Source organism: Alternaria postmessia (assembly GCF_024291825.1).
Source record: "Alternaria postmessia strain BMP 2775 chromosome Unknown scaffold_25, whole genome shotgun sequence".
Lineage (NCBI taxonomy): Eukaryota > Fungi > Ascomycota > Dothideomycetes > Pleosporales > Pleosporaceae > Alternaria > Alternaria postmessia.
Window position 1 is genome coordinate 122,267 of NW_026260098.1, and position 24,428 is coordinate 146,694.

The 24,428-nt window shown below is 51.0% G+C and overlaps 6 protein-coding genes across 6 annotated transcripts; 4 read left to right on the forward strand and 2 right to left on the reverse strand.

Annotated features, from left to right (window-relative positions):
• Nucleotides 1–1,466: 1,466 nt before the first annotated feature.
• On the reverse strand, nucleotides 1,467–3,152 carry J4E82_004994 (uncharacterized protein; the record flags this gene model as incomplete). Its single annotated transcript, XM_051731265.1, has 3 exons — nucleotides 1,467–2,100; nucleotides 2,150–2,684; nucleotides 2,729–3,152. 3 exons carry the CDS (start codon nucleotides 3,150–3,152, stop codon nucleotides 1,467–1,469), a joined length of 1,593 nt encoding a protein of 530 aa, XP_051588946.1.
• A 118-nt stretch (nucleotides 3,153–3,270) lies between these two features.
• Nucleotides 3,271–6,290, forward strand: J4E82_004995 (uncharacterized protein; the record flags this gene model as incomplete). Its single annotated transcript, XM_051731266.1, has 2 exons — nucleotides 3,271–3,472; nucleotides 3,520–6,290. 2 exons carry the CDS (start codon nucleotides 3,271–3,273, stop codon nucleotides 6,288–6,290), a joined length of 2,973 nt encoding a protein of 990 aa, XP_051588947.1.
• A 7,449-nt stretch (nucleotides 6,291–13,739) lies between these two features.
• On the forward strand, nucleotides 13,740–14,286 carry J4E82_004996 (uncharacterized protein; the record flags this gene model as incomplete). The annotated part of the gene is made up of 2 exons (XM_051731267.1): nucleotides 13,740–13,755; nucleotides 13,826–14,286. 2 exons carry the CDS (start codon nucleotides 13,740–13,742, stop codon nucleotides 14,284–14,286), a joined length of 477 nt encoding a protein of 158 aa, XP_051588948.1.
• An 859-nt stretch (nucleotides 14,287–15,145) lies between these two features.
• Nucleotides 15,146–15,793, forward strand: J4E82_004997 (uncharacterized protein; the record flags this gene model as incomplete). The annotated part of the gene is made up of 1 exon (XM_051731268.1): nucleotides 15,146–15,793. The coding sequence occupies one exon, from the start codon at nucleotides 15,146–15,148 to the stop codon at nucleotides 15,791–15,793; it is 648 nt and encodes a 215-aa protein (XP_051588949.1).
• A 3,204-nt stretch (nucleotides 15,794–18,997) lies between these two features.
• J4E82_004998 (uncharacterized protein) lies at nucleotides 18,998–20,798 on the forward strand (the record flags this gene model as incomplete). Its single annotated transcript, XM_051731269.1, has 4 exons — nucleotides 18,998–19,089; nucleotides 19,145–19,228; nucleotides 19,293–19,455; nucleotides 19,509–20,798. The coding sequence occupies 4 exons, from the start codon at nucleotides 18,998–19,000 to the stop codon at nucleotides 20,796–20,798; spliced, it is 1,629 nt and encodes a 542-aa protein (XP_051588950.1).
• Nucleotides 20,799–22,314: 1,516 nt separating this feature from the next.
• J4E82_004999 (uncharacterized protein) lies at nucleotides 22,315–23,372 on the reverse strand (the record flags this gene model as incomplete). Its single annotated transcript, XM_051731270.1, has 3 exons — nucleotides 22,315–22,548; nucleotides 22,600–23,044; nucleotides 23,143–23,372. 3 exons carry the CDS (start codon nucleotides 23,370–23,372, stop codon nucleotides 22,315–22,317), a joined length of 909 nt encoding a protein of 302 aa, XP_051588951.1.
• Nucleotides 23,373–24,428: the final 1,056 nt, after the last annotated feature.

A 24,428-nucleotide genomic window follows, 5' to 3' on the forward strand; every position in this document is an offset into this window, starting at 1 on the left:
GAGATGGTGGAGTCGCGATAAGATTGGGGACGAGGGAAGAGTTGACGGAACTCAGCAGGGGAGCCGAGATCGTGTGGTTTCGAAGGCTGCTGGTTTAGCCGGAATTGGAAAGTGATAGCGAGCAAGACCATATGTACATTGTGATGCGGAGCATGTAATCAATTCACGAAGATGCTCGTTTTCATTGTGTCGTACTCTAGGTCATAAAACTTATCTTCAAGAGATATAGTGTTACATGATCGATAAGTTGATGAAGGGGAATGCTATGTATACCTTCGGGGCGCGATATTGGTGGGGAATAAGTCAAGAATAACACGAGGTTCTTCATGGTGAGCACGAACGTTGGACTGAGCAAGCAGAAGGCCTTGTCCGTTACATCACCAGTTTGCTCGATATCCTCAGTTCAACCGCATAGGTAACTGGTTCTACATGAAGGATGTAAATATCAAGGCAGTGTCCCGGAGAAAAGCGTGGATGGCAGTATGCAAGAATATTGTTGAGAGACACCGAATGCAAACAACCAGATTCTTCTATGGATGATAACGATTCGTACTTTCTTTAATGACAAAAAGCTTCAATATATCATATCGGTTGGACGTGCTTTTCAACCTGAGGTTTCTATAGTGGTAATATGTTTGGGCCTATACACAAGGCCATAGATATTGAAAAGTAGAAGGTTGAGGTTCCCAACACTCTCACAAAATATATCATTTTCTATGGCTTCTTGCAATCCGTGAACTCTTTTCACCGCATTAACCTCCTGGAGGAGAGCAAGAGTTATTCCAAGGCAGTGTGTGTTTGACAACCGTTGTCGGCACATGGTCGGCTTAAATCACTCATCAACTATCTTGTTACTTCAAAATAAACAGTTTTCATACTTTGTCAAACATGTCGTTGATCCTGCCTTCCTACACCTCATGTCGCTTCACTCACACTCAAATCTCTCTGACGGAGTTAAAACCTGGTCTGGGATATCTAAACAGAAACGACGACCCACATGTCAGCAAGTCGACTGATTCTAGAGAGTGGGGATGGAGAGTCAATAGAGTATTAGAGTGGTTCAGTTGAATGCCACTCATCATGTCACTAGCTCATGTAGCCCACGAATTCTGTTTACTCTTGATCGTAATGTAACCCATCATACTGCATATCATTACCTAGGACATCGCCACATGAAGTTGTATGGCTTACACAGGTAAGTGGCGCAATAGTCTGGGTTCCGTAAAACTGGTGGAAATCTCAATGAAAGGCATTTCGGTACACAAAAGGTTCATGCATATCATGGTGCCAGACAATCTGTATCTCAAATACGAAGAAGGGGAGAGCATGTAAACGGCTTTGAGATGATCGAGCATGTACTGTATGGGCCCGACATTCTATGAGAGGCCCTGTATAGACGAGAAAACATATAGAAAAACACTCACACGCTTGACAGTGCTCACAATCGTCCCCATAGTCAACACTAATTACCTGACTGGAAGCTCGGTCTTCGATTCGAAGCTGTACCGCAGCCACTCGCCAACTGCCCTCAAGCTCTCCCACCGTACGCTCTCATCTGCCTCCTGCATCAGCTCCATAACCCTGCCCTTCAGACCCAGCTTTTCAAGTTGTTGTCGCTTCTCTGGCACCTCCTTGACCAAGCACGCGACATCGTTGCACCCAATAGCCAATACCTGCTTATCGTTTTCCCAGCTCTTAGATAGAATCTCCGCAAGTTTTCGGGGTAGTGCGCCCTTGTCCTCTTCTAAGATGCGACGCGCATTGTCTCGCCAGAAGGTAGGGTTGCGATGCGGTGGCGACCAACGAAGGTGACCCGACTGTAGCTCGGCAGCGTACTCATCAAAGGTAGTCTGTGTCTTGGTGTACTCCTCAAGGAGCTCGTTCAAGGCCTGTAGATCTTCGAGCGCATCTTCGTCGGTTAGATGTCGTGACTTTAGGCTTGAGAGAAGAGAGGGTAGGCGAGCAAGCACGGCTGTTGGAAGAAGAGTCTGGCGGTTGGTAGTCAAAAGGTTGAGGAGAGTGGAAAGAAGAAGACGAGTGGTCTTCTCCTTAGGCGAGACCTTGAGGAGTTGCGTGTAGAGAATGACGATATCGTGCTCCCTGTAAGCTGTTAGTAAATGCGAAATGCGATTTAGAAGAGTAAACATACTCCTGAAGTCCTTCGCCTACGAGCTCGCCCTCAAAGCTAAGCTGCCAGATGACGAGCAAGACGTGGTACAGAAGCTGGAGACCGACACCACCAGAGATGCCACCATCTGTTGTACGGATACTAGCACCGCCACTATACAGGGTTGAGTCTGTATCCTTGGCAGACCCAGCTGCAGCCCGCAGAATATCAAACAGAGGGCTAAGTGTCTCCTTCCTCTGCTTCCAGAATATGCACCTTGATTTGGTGCTGCGAAGTACGGCAGAATATTCCCGTACAGCGATATCCTGCAGACCGGCGTCGGATGCCTTTGCGAGTGTCGAGAGGTAGGTGAAGAGCTGTGCTAAGGCCTCATCAAGCTGGGGTGTGTTCTTGGAAGACGTCTTGACAGCCTGCGATAGAAGGCCGGACAGAACGGAAGACGTCAGAAGCGGTACGGGGTCTTCGTTGTTAGATGAAGCCTTCAAGAGCGGCAGGAAAGGCTTGTAGGGCGCTGGGTGTTGGACGAGAGCCGATGTGAGTGCAGGTATGTCTGGAACTGTGTAAGCTTCGCCTTGGATCTAGAGAGGTTCGCGTTGCTACCATCAATCATGTCTCCCAACAAGACCAGCATGTAGTGAATGATGTCTTGGCGCTTTGCAGCTGCCTCAAAGATGCTCTGCGATCCATTTCCGCCCACTAACAGCGTCACGAAGCTATCCACATCAGACTCGATGGTCTGTTTCCTCTGTTCCTTGCGCACTTTATCGATTGATTTAATCTTCTTGAGGTCTTCGTCGGTGATGGTCTTAGCTCGCACAGCTCCTTCCCATGATATGGGCCGCGCGCGGATGTTGTTCTGGATCGAGGTGAGGTACGTCGGCGGATCTAGCGAAGACATTGCGATGGCCGTGGCAGGGGGGCAGGATGTGAGCGATAGAGCGGCTTCGGTGCCTGGAGTCGTGGTATTGGAGCTCTGCCCAGGTGATGTTGGTCGCTGTGAGGGCCCACCTGGGAGCTCCGTCATGGTGCGGAGCTAGGTAGTGGAGCTAGGATCTTTTGATATCTTGGCATCGACCAATCTTTCCCAGACACCAACACCACGCGCCTTCGTCGCTCATCAACCAACACACCTTGCCCCAAAGATGGAGTACTTCAGTCTGAAGCGGTCGACAGCTGCCGATCGTGGTGAAACCAACCTGTCCAGCAAGGTCTACGTGCGGTCTACCAAAAGTGGCAAGGTCCAGAAAATTGTCAGAGAGTTGTATTTACGACAGGACATTCCATGCTCGTCCAATCTTTGCAGAGCATGTCTAGAGATTGCGCCGACGGACTATTCCAAGAAAGGTTCGGTCGCAAAACCTCACGTGCAGAGTTAGACTAACCTTTGTCAGTCGCCCCATTTGTCCTTTCAGACACGCCAGCAGGATCCAAGGACTTCCCAAGTGGCCAATATCTTATTCCGGACACAAATGCTTTTCTTACTGGCATGGACTTATTCGAAGTTGAGACCGCATTCCATGATGTTATTGTCCTCCAAACTGTACTAGAGGAAGTCAAGAACCGTTCACTTCCTCTATATCATCGTCTGATATCCCTGACTAAGAACGAAGGAAAGCGCTTCTACGTGTTCTTCAACGAATTCAGGCAAGAGACGTATGTGGCGCGGGAAGCTGGAGAGACCATCAATGACCGAAACGACCGGGCTGTTCGCAAAGCCGTACAATGGTACAATGACCATATCACACAGGCTGTTAAAGCGCGGAGCAAAACGCAGACGCGGATACCTACGGTTGTCATGATCACCGATGACAGGGACAACTTGCGCAAAGCTAAAGCCGAGAAGGTTCCTGGCAAGACTTTGTCAGACTTTGTATCGGGTTTGGAAAATTCGGACGAGCTCCTAGACATGATCAGCGCAGCGCAAGAGCAACGGGAAGTCAGGTCGAAAAAGCCAGAGATCTTCTATTCGGAACATTATACAGTCTCTAAGATGATGACTGGTGTAAAAGCTGGCACTTTACACCAAGGCATCTTCAACGTCTCCCCGTACAATTACCTCGAAGGCTCAGTCCACGTACCTGCTTTCGATAAATCTCTCCTTATTCTAGGACGTGAGAACAGCAATCGCGCTGTCTCTGGCGACGTAGTAGTTGTTGAGGTACTGCCTCAGGATCAGTGGAAGGCGCCTTCAACCAAGATCATTGAAGAGGAGACAGTGAACAAGAACGACAACGCAGAGGCTGAAGAAGGCGAGAACGTCATCCCAGAGCGAGAACGACGAGCGTTACAAGAGGAAGTTAAGCGTGTCCATGGACAAAGCACGGAAGGCAGGCCACAGCCGACTGCGCGTGTAGTAGGTGTCATCAAGCGAAACTGGAGACAATACGTCGGCCACATCGATCGCGACTCTGTTCGCTCTTCTTCAAAATCGAGTCGACAGCAACAGACCGTATTCCTCGTTCCGATGGACAAGCGCATACCTAAAATTCGGATACGAACACGACAAGCTGGAGAACTTCTTGGTCAACGTGTTCTGGCAACGATCGATTCTTGGGATAAAGATTCCCGATATCCGGTTGGCCATTTTGTACGATCGCTTGGCGAGCTTGAATCTAAGGGCGCAGAGACCGAAGCTTTACTACTGGAGTGGGACGTTCAATACAAGCCTTTCCCCAAAACGGTTCTGGACTGCTTACCCGCTGAAGGCCATGATTGGAAGGTACCAGCTAGCTTGGAGGATCCAGGCTGGAAGGGGCGTAAAGATCTTCGCGACCTCTTGGTATGCTCTATCGATCCTGTTGGTTGTGTTGACATCGATGATGCTCTCCATGCCCACAAGTTACCGAACGGTAACTACCAGGTCGGTGTTCATATTGCAGACGTATCTCATTTCGTCAAACCGAACAATGCGATGGACAAGGAAGCCAGCCAACGTGGAACGACCGTTTACCTGGTTGACAAGCGCATTGACATGTTGCCTATGCTTCTTGGAACAGATCTATGTTCCCTGAAGCCATATGTCGAGCGCTACGCTTTCTCTGTAATTTGGGAGGTCACTGAGGACGCCGACATCGTTTCTTCGTATTTCACCAAGTCTGTTATTCGTTCAAGAGAGGCATTCAGCTACGAACAAGCCCAAATCCGGATAGACGATAAATCACAGCAGGATGATCTCACGAACGGCATGCGGACGCTGCTCATGCTCTCCAAGAAGCTGAAGCAAAAGCGAATGGACGCCGGAGCATTGAACCTATCTTCACCAGAAGTAAAGGTCCGAACTGAATCCGAAACTTCAGACCCGGCAGATGTCCAGACAAAGAAGCATCTTGACACCAACTCGCTCGTGGAGGAGTTTATGTTGCTCGCCAACATTAGTGTTGCCGCAAAAAACTACGAGGCCTTTCCACAAACAGCTTTGCTCCGTCGCCACGCTGCCCCTCCTAAGACGAATTTCGAAGAGCTGGATAACCAGCTCAAGGTCAAGAAGGGAATGGAGCTCAAGACTGATAGCTCGAAAGCTTTGGCTGATTCACTTGACAAGTGTGTTGATCCCAATGACCCATTCTTCAACACTCTCGTCAGGATTATGGCAACACGTTGCATGATGTCTGCTGAGTATTTCTGCGCCGGAACTCAAGCGTATCCCGAATTCAGGCATTATGGTCTTGCTAGCGAAATCTACACTCACTTCACATCCCCCATCCGTCGCTATGCTGATCTCGAAGCACATCGCCAGCTTGCTGCTGCTATCGAGTACGAGCAATTGGACCCTAGCCTACAGTCAAAGGCCAAGCTGGAAGCTGTATGCAAGAACATCAACGTGCGCCATCGCAATGCACAGATGGCCGGTCGCGCTTCCATTGAGTATTACGTCGGCCAGGCGCTCAAGGGCAAGGATATCAACGAGGAAGGTTTCATTATGAAGATCTTCTCCAACGGCTTCGTTGTTTTTGTACCGAGATTTGGTATCGAGAGTCTCATTCGATTGAGGGATCTTGCTACACCGGAGCCGGAGGCTGACTTTGACGCCGAGAACTATGTGTTGAGTATCAAGGGCGATGTTAAGAGGACTATCGAGCTGTTCGAGAAGGTAACTGTCAGGATCACGGACGAGCTTGAAGAAAGCACCGGAAAGAGAAAGGTGCGATTGAGTCTGGTATGAGGCTTAGAGAAGCCATCCCCTGGGTTGGGTCACTAGGCGTTCAGGGCACGAAAACGGGAAAGCGGTTTCCCTTGGACTGTAGAGCTAGTTGTCTTCGGGTTCATGATCACGTCCTTTCTACTAGTATATTCACGTTTCATCACATCCAATTGTCTCTGCTGGTGGCATCTTGTCTCTTTAGGCCCAGAGATGAGATCTTCGTTTGTCATCGTACGTCCTGATCAAGTATTTACACACCTGCATAAGACTAATACTGACAATGGAGTAAACGACTTTCACTCCAGTACCCGAGCCCTTAGTATGGATGCCACCTCAACGTCTAGATCTTCAATTTGGTGACAAATTACGGTTCAAGGCCAGCCAATATACCCACACTCGGTACTCCTCCGACGCTTTCTCTCGCTCTCAACCACACTTACGGCGTGGCGACAGGCGACAGCAGCCTCCCGCTTTGTATCAGCATCTAGGTTAGCACAACTGCACTCATACGTAAACACATCCAGGCACGACTCAAGACATCTGTCGATCCATGCCCATCCTATTCGTAACCTCCACCTGCCCCGTTATTGCGCAAGCGACGCGCCAACAAGCTCACTCGCGACATGCCGCTTTTCGACGCTCGGCCATGCCGACAAGGTTTACGACGGCTCCTGAATGATCGCTTACCTACCTTACAATCGTACTTTTCCAGCTTCTAATCTCGATCATCCTATTCACACGTCATTGCGCTTCGAATCGTACTGATCATTTGTAGAGCTTTCGTTACCCGGAAACAACAATGCCGATCATCTGTATAGCCGGCGTGAAAAGTTGTAAGGCATGTTTGAAGCAAGCCACAACTGGGGAGAAGGGGTAGTCATCTCCTTCCTTTACTGGGCCAAGGTGCAGACCGTGGCGCATGATTAGCCCGGTAACGGACCGAGCCCGTCCTGCATCTTAACGATCCGCAGCGGAGGATGATGGCCGAAATCGCCCTTTGAGATTCAAAGGTTCGGCAAACCTGCACTCAAAACTCTTTACAAAAGCCGTAAACTCTACCGTCTGGCTTGCAATGAGCGTCTTCAAACATGACAGAAGAGGGGATGGCGCTTAAAAACGTTCCTGTCACTCGGGAAAGGCCGTAAGGCTGGTGGAAGTTGAAGTAGTGAGCGAGGTCGCTTATAAGGTTTGCCGTATCTGAGACGTGCGGAGACGACCCCGGGGAACCGATGCTGCTAGGAGAACGTGAGAGATGGTGGTCATGCACATACGAGCTTAGTTCTGCAGTGGATAGTTGACCGTCTCAGAAGCCACGAAGACATGCATATGTAAAGTGGAGTGGACACACAGCCGTGTCGCTGGGGTTGGAGTGAAGCTTGGTTCTATCTCGGCGATCGAGATAAGGGGCGTTCGTGGAGTGTTTGGTACGATATCGGCCCCGATGTCGTAGTGTGTACTTTACAGGATAGCGTTCCGTACCTTTTTCTCTGACAAATCGTCTTGATGTTCAAGTGGTATTGTGGGTGGTGATCATTGACTTTGTTCCTCATAAGAGTGTGTACAAGTTGGGCGAATTAGTGACGAGATGATTCTATGTGTGAAGGCCATGGAGGGAGAAGTGAAAGTTTATTGGCGGCAGTAATTCCCGGGTCGGTTGAACCCCTTGGACTAACGCCACATCGTGCGACTCTCTGAAAGCGCAGGTGCTCTTGGTCGGATTACAGCAGCAAAAGCAAATCTGTTGATCATGATAACAAAGTTTTGCAAAGCCCTACAGCTTGATCGCTGGTTCTCTAGATGACCTGGTCGCCAGGCTTGGTCGCTCAGATAGCGGCGCTTGTATGCTCCAACGTGCATATAGCACCTGCACTTATTGATTGCGATCTCGCTCAGATCTCGGTGTAACAAACAACACGAACAGCGAGGAGAACTTTCCTGCAGATCCTCAACGCTCCACTTCTCACTGAACGATGTCACATCCTTCTCGTAGCAAGCGAAGTGAGCATCAATATATCTCTGATTATCATAAGCATCATGAAGCGCTTCATATAGTAGATCCAATATACAGATACATGCACAGCCGCCCCCACGAACGTCTGTTGCACAAGCGACGTGGGATTTTTGACAGGGTCATCTAATATCTACCAGTCACACATAAACCGCATGTACCTAGGTATGAGTCGTAGATGTCGGGTGAGAAGGGCGCAATGTGGACAGATGCATGGCCGTTACCTGACCCCAAGACGCCTATCGCTCTGACAAGCATTACAGCGACTCATGTTTGATTTCGGATGTCGGCTTGCAGTGAACGGTAGCGTCAAGCCGATTGAAGGAATACCTGCGCAAGCGTCACCGTTCATGACATGCGAACGACACATGGTCAGTCCAGCTGACCATGATGCGCAAATGTAGCTTCCGACATCATCCGTTGCTAAGTCCTTTATTGCCGAAACTCCGGTCCATGACTTTTGTTGCATGGGCATAGGAAATTTTTCGTCGTTAAGCACATTCGCCGTGAAATACCATGAGCAATAGTGTGTCTGTTATAGAGTGTCGGGATCAATACCCACCCGATGCCCCACGCAACCCTATATGATCATTGGAAGACAGGTATGAGCCCACGTAGCCTGCGAAGACCTTGCTGAGGCGACATAATCATTCGGATGCCACCGGTTCCGAGGCACCTTCAAGGAGAGATTTTATTCTGATCATCTTGCTTGGGTGGAGAGGCTGTGCGGTGTGTGATGAGGCTGATGTGGTGTCGGGCGTTCTTCTCGTTCGAGAGGTTTTGCGTGCATCTTCATCTCAATGACTCGCTTCTTCCAGGTCATGACGGGTGCACTTCGGTGCCAAAATCAAGGACAGCGTAGGGAATGCGCCGTCGCTTTCTTACCATATTCAGGAGTTCACGATGGTGGTGTTGAGGTTGCGGCTGAGCTTTGCTGTGGATATGCCATATCTAAACCCTCATTGGTGGCAGCAGGAAATGTTAGATGCAAGCTGCAGTCTTAACACCTTCTGCTTTGGTCGCACCAATGACAGCAAGACAGACACAAGCATTCTCTCCCCGCTGTAGATCAGGAGATATCGAAAAAGCAATACGACATCTGCGACACATCGCGCATCTTACGCAGCCATCACAAGTAGTTCCAAAGATATGGTCCAATTCCTCGCACAGGCAGCCGAACAAAGTGTCCGCCGCTATGTGTGCTTCCTCTGGGCCACTACACCACCGTCGGTTCGTGGCCCTGGCGTCGCACGCTTGACTGATAGTGATAGCCCACGTGCAAGTTGCGCAGTTTAGCCGGCAGAACGACAGCGCCAGGCGCTATGTTCCAGCTGCAGGTACCTACCGTCTTGCACGGCATGGCGGCAAAGCCGCGCGCTCACAAACTCGGGCCCTGGGTACCCTTGGCCCAAGTGACATTGAAGAGTTCTGGGCATACAACCTTGCGTGTGATCTTGCCGCAGGCTTCAACAAAGAAGGATGACCCTTGAGTTTGCTATAAAGATAGGTAGCGGGTTAAGCGACGAGATACATATGGGTTGCGGATGATGCCTCTTTGGTCGTGGCTTGTAATGAAAGTCTCATTTCGGTTGCAGGATGGGCGCGAAGATCATGACGACCACGGGTTCAGGAGCCGAGCCTTTCTTCGGCGTGGGAAGTCTTTGTAAGAAGTCTAGCATAAGAAAATTGAGACACAGTACTTGGATTCTGCAGAATTCGAAATGTTGTCGTCAGACAGGTCCCTTGACGGTACGATCCTTCTAGCTGTCGCACTTGGAATGGTTCTGCGAGCATCGGGGACGGCTACAGTGACGACCCTCAAACGCAAAATATGATTCGGAGAGTTTTCGACGTATGCCGCTAGTTGTATAGGCTTTGATCGCTCTGATGAGTCCAGATGATGCACCATCATGGCACTACCAGTCCACTACGACTAGTCACATTATAATAGCGGAGCAAACTGCAAGCCTCAGTCGACGGCTCTCATGTCATTGTAACGAATGTGCATGGGGGCGTTGAACTCGTTGTTCGACCAGATTCAACCAGATTTGATGTGTTTCAAGAAGGTCCGGTGAAGGCCCTCAAGCGCTATTGGCGGTCATCGAAATGGCCCCGCGATGAAGCATCGGAGATGATTAATAGTGAATGACCTGGCACGCTGGCGACCAAGCAACTGTTCTTGCCAAGGAACATGTCGGTGCGTTTGCGCTATAATGCCCGGTTTTGCTGCACAAAGGCCGTCGGTGCCAGGGTTGTGCGATAGTCAGGAACGCTCGGCTTCTAGCCTATAACCCAGTTGGTTGTGTCGACCAGTAGTCTTCAGTATCGCGAACGCTCCAGATGTCGGCATCGAAACTTGTTTCGTGCAGGAGCGAGTCGAGGTGGTGACGAGCTACAGCTGCTATGGGCTTGGGAACGCACACCATCAGAATCTGGATGCTCTCCGTCGAGGGCTAAGATAAAGAACCTTGAAAGGAAGCTATCGCGGGACGCACCTAAAGCCCGACACGGGATTGGCCAGTGCCTGGAAGGGAGCGATGCTAATTGCAGTTGGTGGGGTTTGATAGATCGACGTCGTGTCAGTGCCCCTGCTTGCTCCAAGCGAAGTTTCCGACCGACACACGCCCCTTCAGGCAAACTGAGCGTTTGCTTGTCTCACTCGTACTCCGCCCTCTAGCGATGCAAGGAGAATTTCGAAAAAGAAAAGACTCCCTTCCGGGGTAGAGCTGAGGGGCACGCACGAACGGGTGCGCTGTTGCATTCGCTATCAAGCCCTCGGTGTCAAGTTGCTGAGGCTGAAGTGACTTCTGCCCCTGGATTCGTTGTGAGATCATGGTGTGCTGTCAAACACCAACATCGTGCTGACCTTAACGACGCCACGCTGCCCGCTTCACGGCTCTGGAATGGCATATACTGGACGGGAGTGTCAGGCCCCTGCTGCAGGCACGGTGGAATTGCCTATCCCGGTACTTGCGCCATCGCCAACGGCGGGGTGTCGTTCCAAGGTCGTCGAAATTAGCCCATCATGGATTACTCTTAGTGCACTGCTCACCGATATTTCCATGAGTCTGCCGTACTAACAAACTTCGCAACCCACCATCAGGTACGCTATTGTACCTGCATGTCGCCTAAAGCCAAGCTTGTCCGGTCTCTATAACCCGCAACACTCCTCTCACTCGGTGCGCCATCGTTGCTCTCTACCGAAGGACCGTTCTTTGTGCTGCCTCGTTTTGTGGCGCTAGGTGCATACCATCATTCCCTACTACGGTGCTGTGGAGCGAGGGTAGACGCATGACCCAGGTCTCCGCTCTTTGCTTCCCGCACTACTTTATCCGCATCACCCTCCAAGGTTCATATCAGACAGGAGTGGGCTCAAGATTACTACCATCGTTTCGTCGACCGCCACCTTTCTGGAGTAGCCGCATCAACCGCAGCCACAGCCAGCATGGTTGTTATCTGATTAACGTCACTCTCTCGTATATTCCTTTTGGATCTTCCTTCCAATACACCCTCAGGGTCTGCTCAAAATAGCGACAACGACGATCGCAGCAGTCTTTGAGCACTTATCACCAACACTCCCGTTCAGAATTTACACTTGACATACACACCACCATCGCAATCATGGAGCAAGAAACAAAAGTCTGGATCATTCTCGGGGCCGTGGCAGGCACTCTCGTTCTGACGGCCGTTGCCGTTGCCGTTCTCTTCTGTTGGAAGAGATCTCAAAGAAGGATGCGAGGCTTCTCCCTGCGAGCAGTCACACCACTGGACGATGCCGAGTTTGAATCCTGGAGACGACCCAGCCAATATACCCAACGACCGGAGAAGTATGGCATGAGACCAGCTGTCTTACGGGAACATGTATCTCCCAGAGTCACTACCATGTTCGAGAAGGAGCTCAGCACATACGAGTTCCCTCCACGAACCCCGTCATTAACCGACATGGCTTCACTAAAGTCACCCACCAGTTCAATACGAAAGCCTGAGCGTGCACGAAGGAAGTCTAGTGTAGCTTCTTCTATCGCAGACCGACCTCCAACGCCTTACTCACCATGTTCACCAAGCGGCGAGTTCAACCGGGGCTCCACATCTTCACATCGGTCTCAACCTTTAATACATTATCCATCCGTGGATGAAACATCTGCTTTCCGATTCAACTTCGAATCAGAGTACGGCACTCAACAGAAAGGTGATGGACGCTGGATTTGAATGCCAGTGTCACTCGATATCACTCAACTCATCAAGTCATATTCAACCTCCAAACATGTCCACTCGAAGTGGTCATATATACCGCCGGCAGCCTGCCTAATGCACTCAAAGTGAGTGATACATGGCTGACATCTGTCTGTGTCACAACGCACCGCTTTCTGTTGTACACCCATCGAGACTGTTGCGGTACCAGTCAACACTTCGCTTTTACGACCTTCGCTTCGCATACATACTTTACGATTGGACATGATTCTGTCTTTTGGGTTTTGGCGTTTGGCGGCGCATTGCATATATGATACCAGACCTTTGTGTCACTACACAGGCCTTGAGCCTCTTTGTTTCTTTCTGTTGGAGAATGCAGCAAGTCGATGCCGAAGATGGCACAGGAAGGGATCTAGTAGATAGCCAAACATGTACCTGGGTATGCAGTTGTAGCACTGCGAGAGGCTAGTCCTTTCTGTCCAGAAGAAAGAATGAACACATTACCACCTGACATTTTACCAGTACTGCAGTGATGTTCCTTCATTGCGCAATCCGCCCTGCAAGGCACCACGGATCACGACATCAGTCCAAGCGGCATCTCGGCAACGACCGTTTCCCCCGACGGCACGAGTGGTGCATGGAAGACGAAAAAACGTGGTCTACACCGCCAGTTCCAAGACCCCAGAATTTGCAATACTTAGATCTGAAACTCTGCTCTGCCGCGATCTCCACTCGACTCCACATAAGCTATCGAAAAGCGACGGGACGCGATTCATACACGATCGCGCTTCCCGCGCACAAGAAGTTCACCGCATCATCAGACCGGGTGTACCCCGCGACATGTCGCGCAGTGGTGGTGCAGATGGGGCTGAAATGCAAGACGCAGGGTGGTGGAGTATGATCGTCGGTGTATGTTACTTTTGCGCATCATGAGTGGATTCTGGTGGGAGGAGATGGGTGACTAAGCTAGCGAGCCGAGCGGATGACGTGCAGCCAGGATTAGGTGTGTTGAGCTGCATGGCTTGTGTGAAAGCGTTTTAGTGGGTCAACGTGGACAGCTGTCACCGCAACCGTGTGCAAACAGGCAAAATATTAGCCACACGACAACAAGCCCATCGCGTGCTCGTCTTTCCCATCTACCACGCGTCGCTCCAGTCATCCGCTACCCGCGCGCAGATCCGTCGCAAGCGCGAACTCGCCTTTTGCACCCCACAACGCGTCCATCGCGTCTTGCACACGACACCTGCACGTCCAATCGCAAACTGCCCAGAATGGACTTTATACAGGGTAAGCCTCGACGATATGCTTATTGTCATCTTCTTGCGTCGCAATGCACTATGCTAACATGTACTGCCAGATTACGCAGCGCTTATCCCGCGCTTCCTCCCACCCTCCTTTGCAAGCCCCCTCCTCCAACTCCTCACAACCTTCTTCGGCATCTCGCGCACCCTGACCACGCACCTCTCGCCTCTCCTCAACAAACTCATCACACAGCCCGATGTCGCCTCCATCCTCGCCCTGCTCGCCATATTCTTCATCTCGCTCAAGATCCTGGACATGATGTACCGAGCCGTCATCTTCTGGGTAAACCTGGCTTTGCGTCTGGTTTTCTGGGGCGGGATTCTCGTTGTGGGCTTCTGGGTATACAACAGGGGGCCTGAGGGCTTTGTGGAAGATGTGCAAGGCTTGGTCGAGTACTGGCTGGGACAGTATGAGATGTACAGTCAAGAGGTCAAGGGATTCCAACAGCAGAAGGAGGATCAAATCAGGATGAAAGCGAGTGCGCAACAGCAGCAGAAGAGAAGGGGGTGGCGGTAAAGATGGTGTAGAATGGACTGCAGAGCATGTATCTACAAAGAGACTGGATTCGGATATTGGTCAATATTTCGACTCCTTTCTACATATATGGTTATGGCGCATGGGTATGTTGAAAAGTATAGGACTGGCTCTGGCATCTGTTGGCCTCGCACTCACCGTTGGACTGTTTGGGACAACAAGTTGTATATGTTTGAGCTTCACGAATAATGGTATCCATGATAGTATTCCTTACTTGATCCCAAAACTGTGCCATACTGCGCTACCAATGGTACTATTTAGTACGCATAAAAACACGCGGAATCACACGGACAAGGACAGTCGCGGTCTATCGACCGATGGCTACGTCTCACATCTCCCACGCGAGATATTACGAATGATCTTTGACTTTGTATTTGTCTAATCGTAAGCATACCCCGTCAACTCTGTCCATTGAAACTCAAGAAGAACGGCATCCCCACCATCGTCGTCAACATGCACTCCGCTGTCACCACACTCCGCTACACTGGTTCCTTTCCATAAAGTGTGATCAAATCATTGCTCGACTTCGATGGAGATATCACCATTCTTGACCTACGATCAAATTGTGCAAGGGCACAAAGTTCCACATGATTTTCCTAGATGACTTGTCCAAGACGAGGTGTTTGGAAGGGCATATCCTATGTAGCAGTGCATTAAGACTTGTCGTAGTGAGTTGAAGACACAAGGCCTTGGTGCCCAAGCCAAGCAACCAATGACGTCGCAAAGTCCCCGCAGACCTCCATCAACGCGTTCCCAACTATCAATGTTCCACACGCGCAACGCAACACAAGCCTACATTCTCGCATCCTATGCAAATTTAACATTACCACCATATTTAAACATGGCTGCAACATCCACCTATCCTGCCTCAACGCCCACACCAACACCCTCCACAGCGACCACCCTCACGAACCCGAGCTTTGTGTTCCCACCTCAATACTCCTTCCCACCCTTCTTCACCCTCCAGCCCGTTGCCAGCACACGCTCCTCACAACTGGCTTCCTGGTCCATCCTCATCCAGTCCTACTGCCGCCACAACCGCATCTTTACCATCTCCCTCATCGATGCGCTCCCAACCCCTCTCTTCACAAACGCGACCCTTCGCAGGAGCCTCTCCCTCCGCGATGCAAAAGCCATCCTCACATACATGGCCTCACCCGAAGGCGGAAACCGCGCTGAATTCATAAGTACAAGCTCGTCTAAGAAGGGAATAAAGCCGGGAGAAGAGGGTGAAGGAGGCAAGGCGTGGATATATTGGCGGAGACCTGAGGAGTGGGCTGCGGCGTTGGAGGAATGGGTGGAGAGGGCGGGACAAAAGGGCACGGTACTCACGTTGTACGAGATTGTCGAAGGGGACGTGAGCCGTAGGGAAGAGTTTTATGGAATGGATATGGACCTGTTGCAAAAGAGTTTGGGGGTTTGCGTGAAGAGGGGGAAGGCGCAGGTTTTTGGGTCTGGAGGTGAGGGAGAGGGTGTCAAATTCTTCTAGGACATGTCTTTGCGTGGCTGCTGGATTGACGAGGCGTGTCATATGTCAGCAAGGAAGACGCGGCAAAGAATGAGGGGTGTGGAGATGAGGACATGGCGTTGAATGATACCCAATCGTGTTTTGGACATGGTACTATAAGGCATAGGCTAGAGCTTACACTGCAATAGATTTCAAAAAAACACTCTGAGATATCCGAGAAACCGGAAAATCTCAGCTACTATACTCATCCATTCCCAATTTAGGCTTACAGTGTCCTTATACAACCACCTATGTAACACCAGCGGTTTCCGACACGCATCTGTCAAAGCAAACGTCGGCTCTCTCCCCCATCAGCGGCATCTAGCCACACCCTCACCCACTTGGCTGTCATATCATTCTCACATTTATCCAGCTAGATTAGTACGTCGGGCCTAATGCTTTCTGTCTCAAAGACGCTAGATTAAGTAGAACAAACCCGAGTTATCTCATCTAAGAGGTATTTCCTTAGGCACGTCGCGTAGTAGTATTTCAGTTCTGTTTTGTATACTTCCGAGGTGGTGTTCGTGGTATTTCTAGGAGGAGCGGCGCGGACAAATTCTCCGAGAAACTGGGGTAGCTTGACAGCGGCGTAGGCAGCAAGCATGGTTACGCGTTTCCAGTCTGCTATTGAGACTAGACCACCTCCAGCAACGACTAGTATGTTTGAGATGCTTATGTCGCAGTTACAAAGGGTCGTGTGTTCTGCTAAAGTGCTGTCGTCTGGAAAGAGCCACGGAATTACAGTTTCTAGGCTGGAGCATACGGCTTGAATATTGCAGTGATGCTCTGTGTCGTCATCATCCTCTTGATCGAAATGGTGTACGAAGTGCTTGAGGTTTTGGTGACGAGCGGAGAAGTACTCGTGACTAAGAAAATGTCGTCGTTTTTGAAGAATGCAGGTTGAACGATCTCGCCCACAGTATATATGGAGTATGAATCAGCATAGGGATGAGACTTGTTGACGAGCGTCAGACTGCAATGTCTGAAAGCTCGATATTGAAGGATTGTAACATGTATCCTACATCTTCCTGAATTAGTAAGCCCTCCTCCATCATGACAATACATGCCAGGTTCCGTGTAATGGTGTGCATCCGCCCATTCTATCAGAGTCCACTCAAAACCCAGCTCATTTGAGGGATCTGCATCGTGTGCAACGATTCGCGGTACTAGGACTTCAGTTTTGTCCCGAACGAATGCCTAAGTGGCGACTTCACTGTTGATCCTAACGGCTGGTGCGACCGGCAGGCTAACGCGGAAGATAACGAGGCACTTGGTGCATTCAATAGCGAAAAGCTTGCTAGAGGCGCCCTCTGCAAAGATTTCCACGATGCCAAGGTTATTTCTAGGTGACGTAGTAGCTCGCATGCTTTGGCGTATCACGATAGAAGTTCATGGCGTTTCACTCTTACAGTATGGGTAGGTCGTGCCCAGGTAGACGTTGATGTAGTACCTGACTACGTAGGGTTGGCGACGCGTAGGTGATCGAGTAGAACGGTTTTGTATAGACTGAGCTCCGGCAGTTGAGTTTGCCTGGATCGCATTGACCACATCCCAGCAAGGCCTGTAGTTCAAACAGGCAACGTCAGATGCCCCGAGCCTGAGAGTTCTGGATACCATGACGCCGCAGAGTATTACAAATCGCGATTGGGAACAAGGAAACCATGTAGAATGACATGATGACGGATTGGGTGATGATGGAGAGATGATTGAAGGCCTGGACTCTAGAAGTGTATACCCACATAGGTCTTTGAGGAATGAAATGTAGTAAATAACGAAGACAGAGTCTCAGTCGAAGGCCAAGGGAGACGAACGGATGTAGTTTGGAGATGCTTACGGCCTGTTGTACGACCCCAGGAATGGCATGTTCAGAGTAAAAGTCAGCCCTCAATGTTGGTGCCGATGAAATCCACGAGATGCAACGTGCATCTCCACATGGTGGGCTGGGTACTAAGGATTGAACAGGATGTGGATGCAGATCGGGGCAGAGATCGTCGCAGGCTCGTTGCTCACAAACAATGGTTCAGGGAGGGGAGCGGGCCGCTAGCTAGTCTGGAGAGGGAAAGGGCCGAGGGTCAACGGGCGTTGCGCAGAAGAAGTGCAGTAAACAGAAGCACGGAAGACGCTAAGGACGAGGCTGGAGGATCTGCAAGCTCCATGCGCGGTTCGAAACGCGCATAACCACGTCGCATGGACGAAGCGATGGTAGTACTGAGGTGGGACAATCTCAGGCACAAGCTCGACGTTATGCGCTGCAACATAGCAAGGCCAGCCGAAGCGGACCGGTTGCACGGTGAAGGCAGTAGTTGTATATTGAAACAGCGGACTAGTACATGAGGAGGGCTAGCGCATGCAGTCAGACGCTATACCGCATACGCAGTGCTGCAAGCCAGCAAAAGGCCCAGGTGGAGAGCTGCGAGCTCCCGTCGACACGTTGCACACAGTGGGTATGCAGTGGATATGCAGTGGGTCGGTGATGAGGATGGTGTATAGCATGACAGTGTTAACCCTCATCCCTCGACCAGCTGGAGTCGTAATCCGCAGCCAGGAACCTGAGACGAAAAGCATCGGAGAGATAATTTTAGGCCAGGTACAGACTTCGCGCTCATTTCCCGCCGGCAGGGTCGGGCCAATCAACGCCTAGGCAGAGCTGACCCTGGCGCCCAAGGAAGGAGCTAGCCGACACGGTAGCTTCGCTGTTCGTGCGTGTTGACCATCCCCCAAGGCTCAAGCGTGTGCCTTCCTCTCTCCACTGTAGAAACCCATCGCAGCTTCCCTACCCAGTACGCTCTTTCTGCCGCTGCGAGCCAGGCTCTCTCCTTCCTTTCTTAGACCGGCACGCAATCGATACGGTCTCTATTTTCTAATACTCTTGCGTCGACGACAACTACATAGATATACACCGCCCGACGCCCTATCTACATGTCGCGAATGGACTTTTGAAGCTGCGCGTCTCCTACTGGCCCGTCATCGTCGACAACTTTACTCCACCACGGCCACATCCTAGGACTAGAATTATCGACAAGTCATACAGCTTCTACGCGTACCAATATCATCAGCATGCGCCCGTGCCTGTGCTGCGACAATGCTCGCGCTACCACCTCCTGTTCCCAAAAGCAATCACGTTCTGGCACAAAAAGGGCTCTCGTCTTTGCAGTTGTTGCTGCTGCTGCCTCTGTACCACAAACCATGGCCCAGCAAAGTTGCGTATCGCTCCGGGGCTCGACAGCCTGTCCGGCCTTCAGTTCTGCATCCGTCGATACAAATTTGACCGGCAACTTGTACGTCCAACGTGACTGGATATATCGAGTGGTGACTAACCTTGGTTGCAAACAGTCCTTTCCTCCAATACGTGTCTGACACCCAGTCGTTCGACGAAGGTTTGGTCAACTACATTGGCACCGGATACGCGCAGCGGCAGTTAGTCTAGTCCTAGTCGTGCCACACGACTACTCAATGCCACCAGTAGACTAACACACCTCAGGTACGAAGACATATTGGGATGCTCAAGCGTCAACCTCACTAGCACCACCAATCTCTATGCTCGTTACACAAGAACAGTCCTCTGTAACCTCATCATCCAATCTTCTAGGACTGTATGCGGACTCAGCGACACGGACGCAACTCCGCTCTGCGCAGGTGCTTGCGTACGTGACTATCTCCCCGAAATTACACCGTATTGTAAGGCTGACAAACGCAGGCCGATTTTGCTATCAGCGAACAAGTAATCGTATCAAGCCCGGACCTGTGCGGTACACCTGGTAACAATGCAGTTCCGGAAATTCGTTCCGACTTCGCTCGCTGCTCCAACCCTGCCAGCTCGCTCAGCAGTAACTGCATCGATGCAACCAAAAACGAGCCCGACGAATGTGGATACCAAGGTAACCTCCAGGGATTGTGCCTCTTCTGTGGCTCAAGTACCGTCAACTCCACAGATTCTTGCTGCGTCAATGCGAACGTCGAGTCGCGCTGCGTAGGTGTCGATCTGCCCACAACTGTTTCGATGCCTCCAGTATTCCCCTCGAGCACTTCATCTGGATCTCCAAGCTCCACAGCAGGCGCAGGATCTGGGGGACGCGATTCCGGTTCTGGTCTTTCTGGAGGTGCCATTGCTGGCATCGTTATAGGATCACTCATCGGCGCCGCCCTAATCATTGCAGCTATTGTCTTCTGCTGCATGCGAAGGCGGCACCAAAAGAATAGCCAGGCTGGTAGCGTCTTCAACACGCCATCCCCTTCGCGACACCAATCACCCAAGGCGGGCATTATTCCACCCATGAGCTATGGGGGCGATGGTCAAACGCCCGCTACTATCCTCCCAGGCGCCCGTGTTCAACGTATGTCGGCCTTGGAAGGATCGTCATCCTCAGGCCCCAGTGATCGAGGCGGTCGTATGACTGCATACGGTGGCTCTCAACTTGGTCCCTATGATTCACCCGAATCCATCCGTGGCCATCTTGCTGGTAACCTCCCTAAACGACAAGGTTCTTTATCGAGCCACTCCGCTCTAGGAGCAAGCTCGTCGCCACTCTCTGGATCTGATCAGACGCGTAACTTCTCGAGTCCAGATGGTGTCGCTTCCGGCCAGTCTGAGCAGTTGCAATTTTTCAAAGACTACTACTCTCAGGACGATATCCATCCGAACGATACTGTCGCCACTCTCTGGGCCTACCAACCTCGTGCCGGCGACGAGTTCGAACTCGAAAGAGGAGATATGCTCAAGGTTGTCGGTATATGGGATGATGGTTGGGCGACAGGTGTAAGACTTTCCGAGACGGCAGAGCAGTGGGAGGCACGAAAGGCCGAGCAACGCGACTCGGGTGTAAGCAACGGAGGCCGACGGTCACCCGTTGAATCTGACAACGAGATCAAGGCTTTCCCTCTGGTCTGCGTGTGCTTGCCACAGCACTGGAGGAAGACCATCGAAGGCGACAGCACAGACTCTGGCGGACATGGGAGTGGAGGTGACCGCATACCTCCAAGCCCTTAAGATGTCTTGAAGGCCTGGTCTGTTAACGCTCCCTAGTTGCTTCCTCGCCATCCCCTACCTCAGATCGCCCGCCGCCTTACATACGGTACGGCAAGAGCAAGAGTTGTGTCGCATCCGCACCACCTTCTTCTTCGGTAACACGGCCACTACTCGCGAGCACACCAGACGTCCACTCCCTAGGGTCGAGTACCCTCATCAGCTCCGAATCTGTCCACAAATAGTAATGTCGCCACGATGATGTTTTTTTACGCGTTGTTTGTTTTTTCGACTTTGGTTCTTGGGTCTTCCGATGATCGGTCCTCCCTACCCCTCCAGGGGTCCTCGTCCCCCGAGCCCTTCGGACTATCGACACGTCACGACCTCTAGAACCCTTCTGCTATTTCACGATCTGCGCGAACCATAGACTGCCTTCGGGCCTAGTGTCTAATACGCTCCTTCACCGCCTGATTGCGCAACCTCGCGCAAAATACCCTTCGACGTCCCAGTAATCACGCCACACGCACACACCCTGGTACACACGACCCTGACATACCTCCGGCTGATTGACTTTGTCTGTTCTATACCCCGCCGCATTACCCATGCGACGCAGCCTTTTCTTTCTTGTTGACTGTTTTTGAGCGAGAGAGCGATGGAAGTGATATTGTATATATGACCTTGCTTCCATGCTACTCGAGGAAAAAAGGTTAATGCTCTATCTTGATTACATTTCTACGATATCCCGCCTGTTGAGTAGAAGGGGGTTTTGTTGAGTCGGATGGCGGCTTTGCTGTTTGGATAGTGAGGAGAGAGATGGAGTTGGTGGAGATGGTTGCTTGCGTTTGAATAACTAGGTACGGCAATGGAAACTACGGAATATATGACTTTAGTCCTCCAGGTAGTGAGTGCTACGTGCAGTGTTCACCATGGCAAGCATCTTGCCACAGTTCAGTTCGACCTGTCACCAGAGTACTAGAACACCAACATTCATGACTCATCGTCCTTAATGGCTCGGCTTATTCCTCAGATCTATTCATCCTGAAATACTCAAGCGCCGCCACACCCCTTTCCCCTTCTTTTCTCAAATCCAAGATATCGGTACTCTGTCTAAATTTGTCTGCCCTGAAACACGCATCGCTGTCACTATACCAGGCATACACCTATAGCATAAATCCCCGTCATCCCGGTTCCAAACCGTTTCTTCGCTTCCAAATTTCCGAGGATGCACTAGCCCACGCATGTTGTATGATCTTCACGTAGCTGGTATGGTAGTACTAACAGCGCAGGCTTATGCCGCTATATTTGAGCGGCGTTGTGGCAAACATGAAGTTGAGCAAGATAATGGTTGGTAGATAATTGTTATATATACTGGTATCATGCTTATCCTAATGCTGTTCATGATAGTACCCTAAAGGGAGTGTTCGTCGGCAATCCGTAAATTCGTGTCCAAACATGACGTTCTCATAAACGCGTCACAAAAGAGTTGCCCAAAGGCACCACGCCTCACTTTCGGTGTCATCTGTTCACCGAAGTGTGTCATCTACGCTCTGCCCTTCCTCCTACCGGCCTTTCCTAGGCCACCATCTTCGTTTCGCTTATGCCAGTCGTCGATCTCACGCCGTACACCTTCACGGTAGGACTTGTACTCTTCGCTGGTTTCTACCAGGAGTTGTGGGCAGTGGCTCGAACGACGCAAGTGCCGCTTCAAGTTCTCCCAGCGGCAGTCGGGCTTGAATGTGCAGTTTGGGTGGGGACATCTGTATGGTCGTAGCGTCTGTAGGTATCGTTAGTAAAAGTAGTTCTAGTGTTGTTAATCTATGCTTACTTGGTGTGTCCTCTCATGCTTGCTCAAATTACTCGAGTCGGCGCATGTAAACTCGCAGAATCGACATTTATGCGGCTTCTTACCCTCGTGCAGCGCACTGATGTGTGTTTGTAGTTGTGTATGTGTCGTTGTTGTGTAACCGCAACGGTCACATACATATGGCCTCTCGCCTGTGTGTGTTCTCTCGTGGTTGTCCTTCGCTTGGTTGGTGGCAAACGTCTTCTCGCATCCCTCATAGCTGCAAGCATATGGGCGATAACCCGCGTGACCAAGAAGGTGACGAGACAGCTTAGAGCGCTGCTTGAAATCTTTAGAGTGTGCTTCGCAACCTTCCCATTGACAGAAGCAGTGTGTGCAGTTGTCTACGTGTCCGGTCTTGATATGTCTGTGAAGGGCTTCGGGGGCGTCGAAGACGGCGAGGCAGAGGACACCGGGTGCATGTTGCCTGAGAGGTGTCAATTAGCTTACAGTCCTCATACAATCGCAAAGGCTTCATAGATTGAGATGATCTTCGCAGTAAAGGGTTGCTCCAGACCGACGTACCATTTACATATACACGCCTGAGCTTCAGTTTGAGCTCTAGCGGCAGAAGCCGAGCTCGAAACTGTCAAATCCGATGTGCTTGGCCGCAAGATCTCGCTCTGGACCGCCGAAGCGAGGAAGTCGAGTTTGTTTGCACCAGTGAATGAGCTTGCTGGTTGAAAAGTGTTCGAGAACGCCGAATCTGTCAGCATCCACGACTGATCGTGGAATGTCTGGTCGTTAAAGTCCATCATGGGAGAGTTCAGGCTGAACGGGTTCGACGAGTGTAGAGAGTTACGATCGGCTGAAACAGGGCTCGTTGGTAGGCTTGGATTGAAGCCAAAGTTCATAAAATTTGACGCCAAACCGTTGCCTGGTGCTATTGAAGAGTTCCAAAGCTCAAGCTGTTGTTGCGACGCAGACGGGGCATCACCACAGGCTCTTTGAGATCCATGACAACACGAGTTATCGATGTGACAGTGATCACCGGCGACGTCGAGGTAACAGTGTGGTGGGAAGATCGTTTGTCCAGGCCCCGGTGACGGCTCAGTGGTGAATGCACTTTCTAGCGATGTGTAGTTGCTGTGCGACAAAGCTGGTGTTGGAGCGCTTGACGCTATCGTGGTCAGGTCATCCGCGATGGTATTGTACCCGTGAGTTTGGGAGAAGCAAGGATATGTCTCAAACGAAGACAACCCATCATCTTGTCCATGAAAGCCTTCTTGAAAATGGCAAGGCGCAGAGTCGTAACAGTACACAGTACCGACGGAGGTAGGAGCGGAATGAGCGAAGTGACACTCGTGCTGCGTGCCAGGCAGAGCGAAGGGTTGAGCGTTGCACTTCTGACAGCAGCATACCTGATCTGGACAAGCGATCTTTGTACACTGGGGATCTATACAGTCGTCTGTACAATGTTCATCTTTCTGAGTACACCGTGGGTCGAAACAAGCGTCGTCTTCGGGGCAGTCTGCGGGGCAGACATCGGGACAGTTGTCGTCAGGGCAAGGGGCTGGTGGACAGGATGGCTCCAGATTGCATTCCTGACAGAATTTCTCGAAGCAGTCATCTGGAAAAGAACAATCCGTATCAAGACCGGTGTGTGATTCGGTGGTGAGTTCGTGATACTCGGCCACCTTTAGGGCGGAGGCCCTCCGCTTAGTTGAACGCACGTCGCATGTTTCTGGGCAGCGAGTGCAACACAAGCTTGGATCAACGGGTTGAGTACCATGTTCAAGCTGAGACGGGGTTGATTGGCCCCGGGTTCGTGCGGCGTCATCTTTCAGATTGTCTGCAGCACGCTTGGTCCC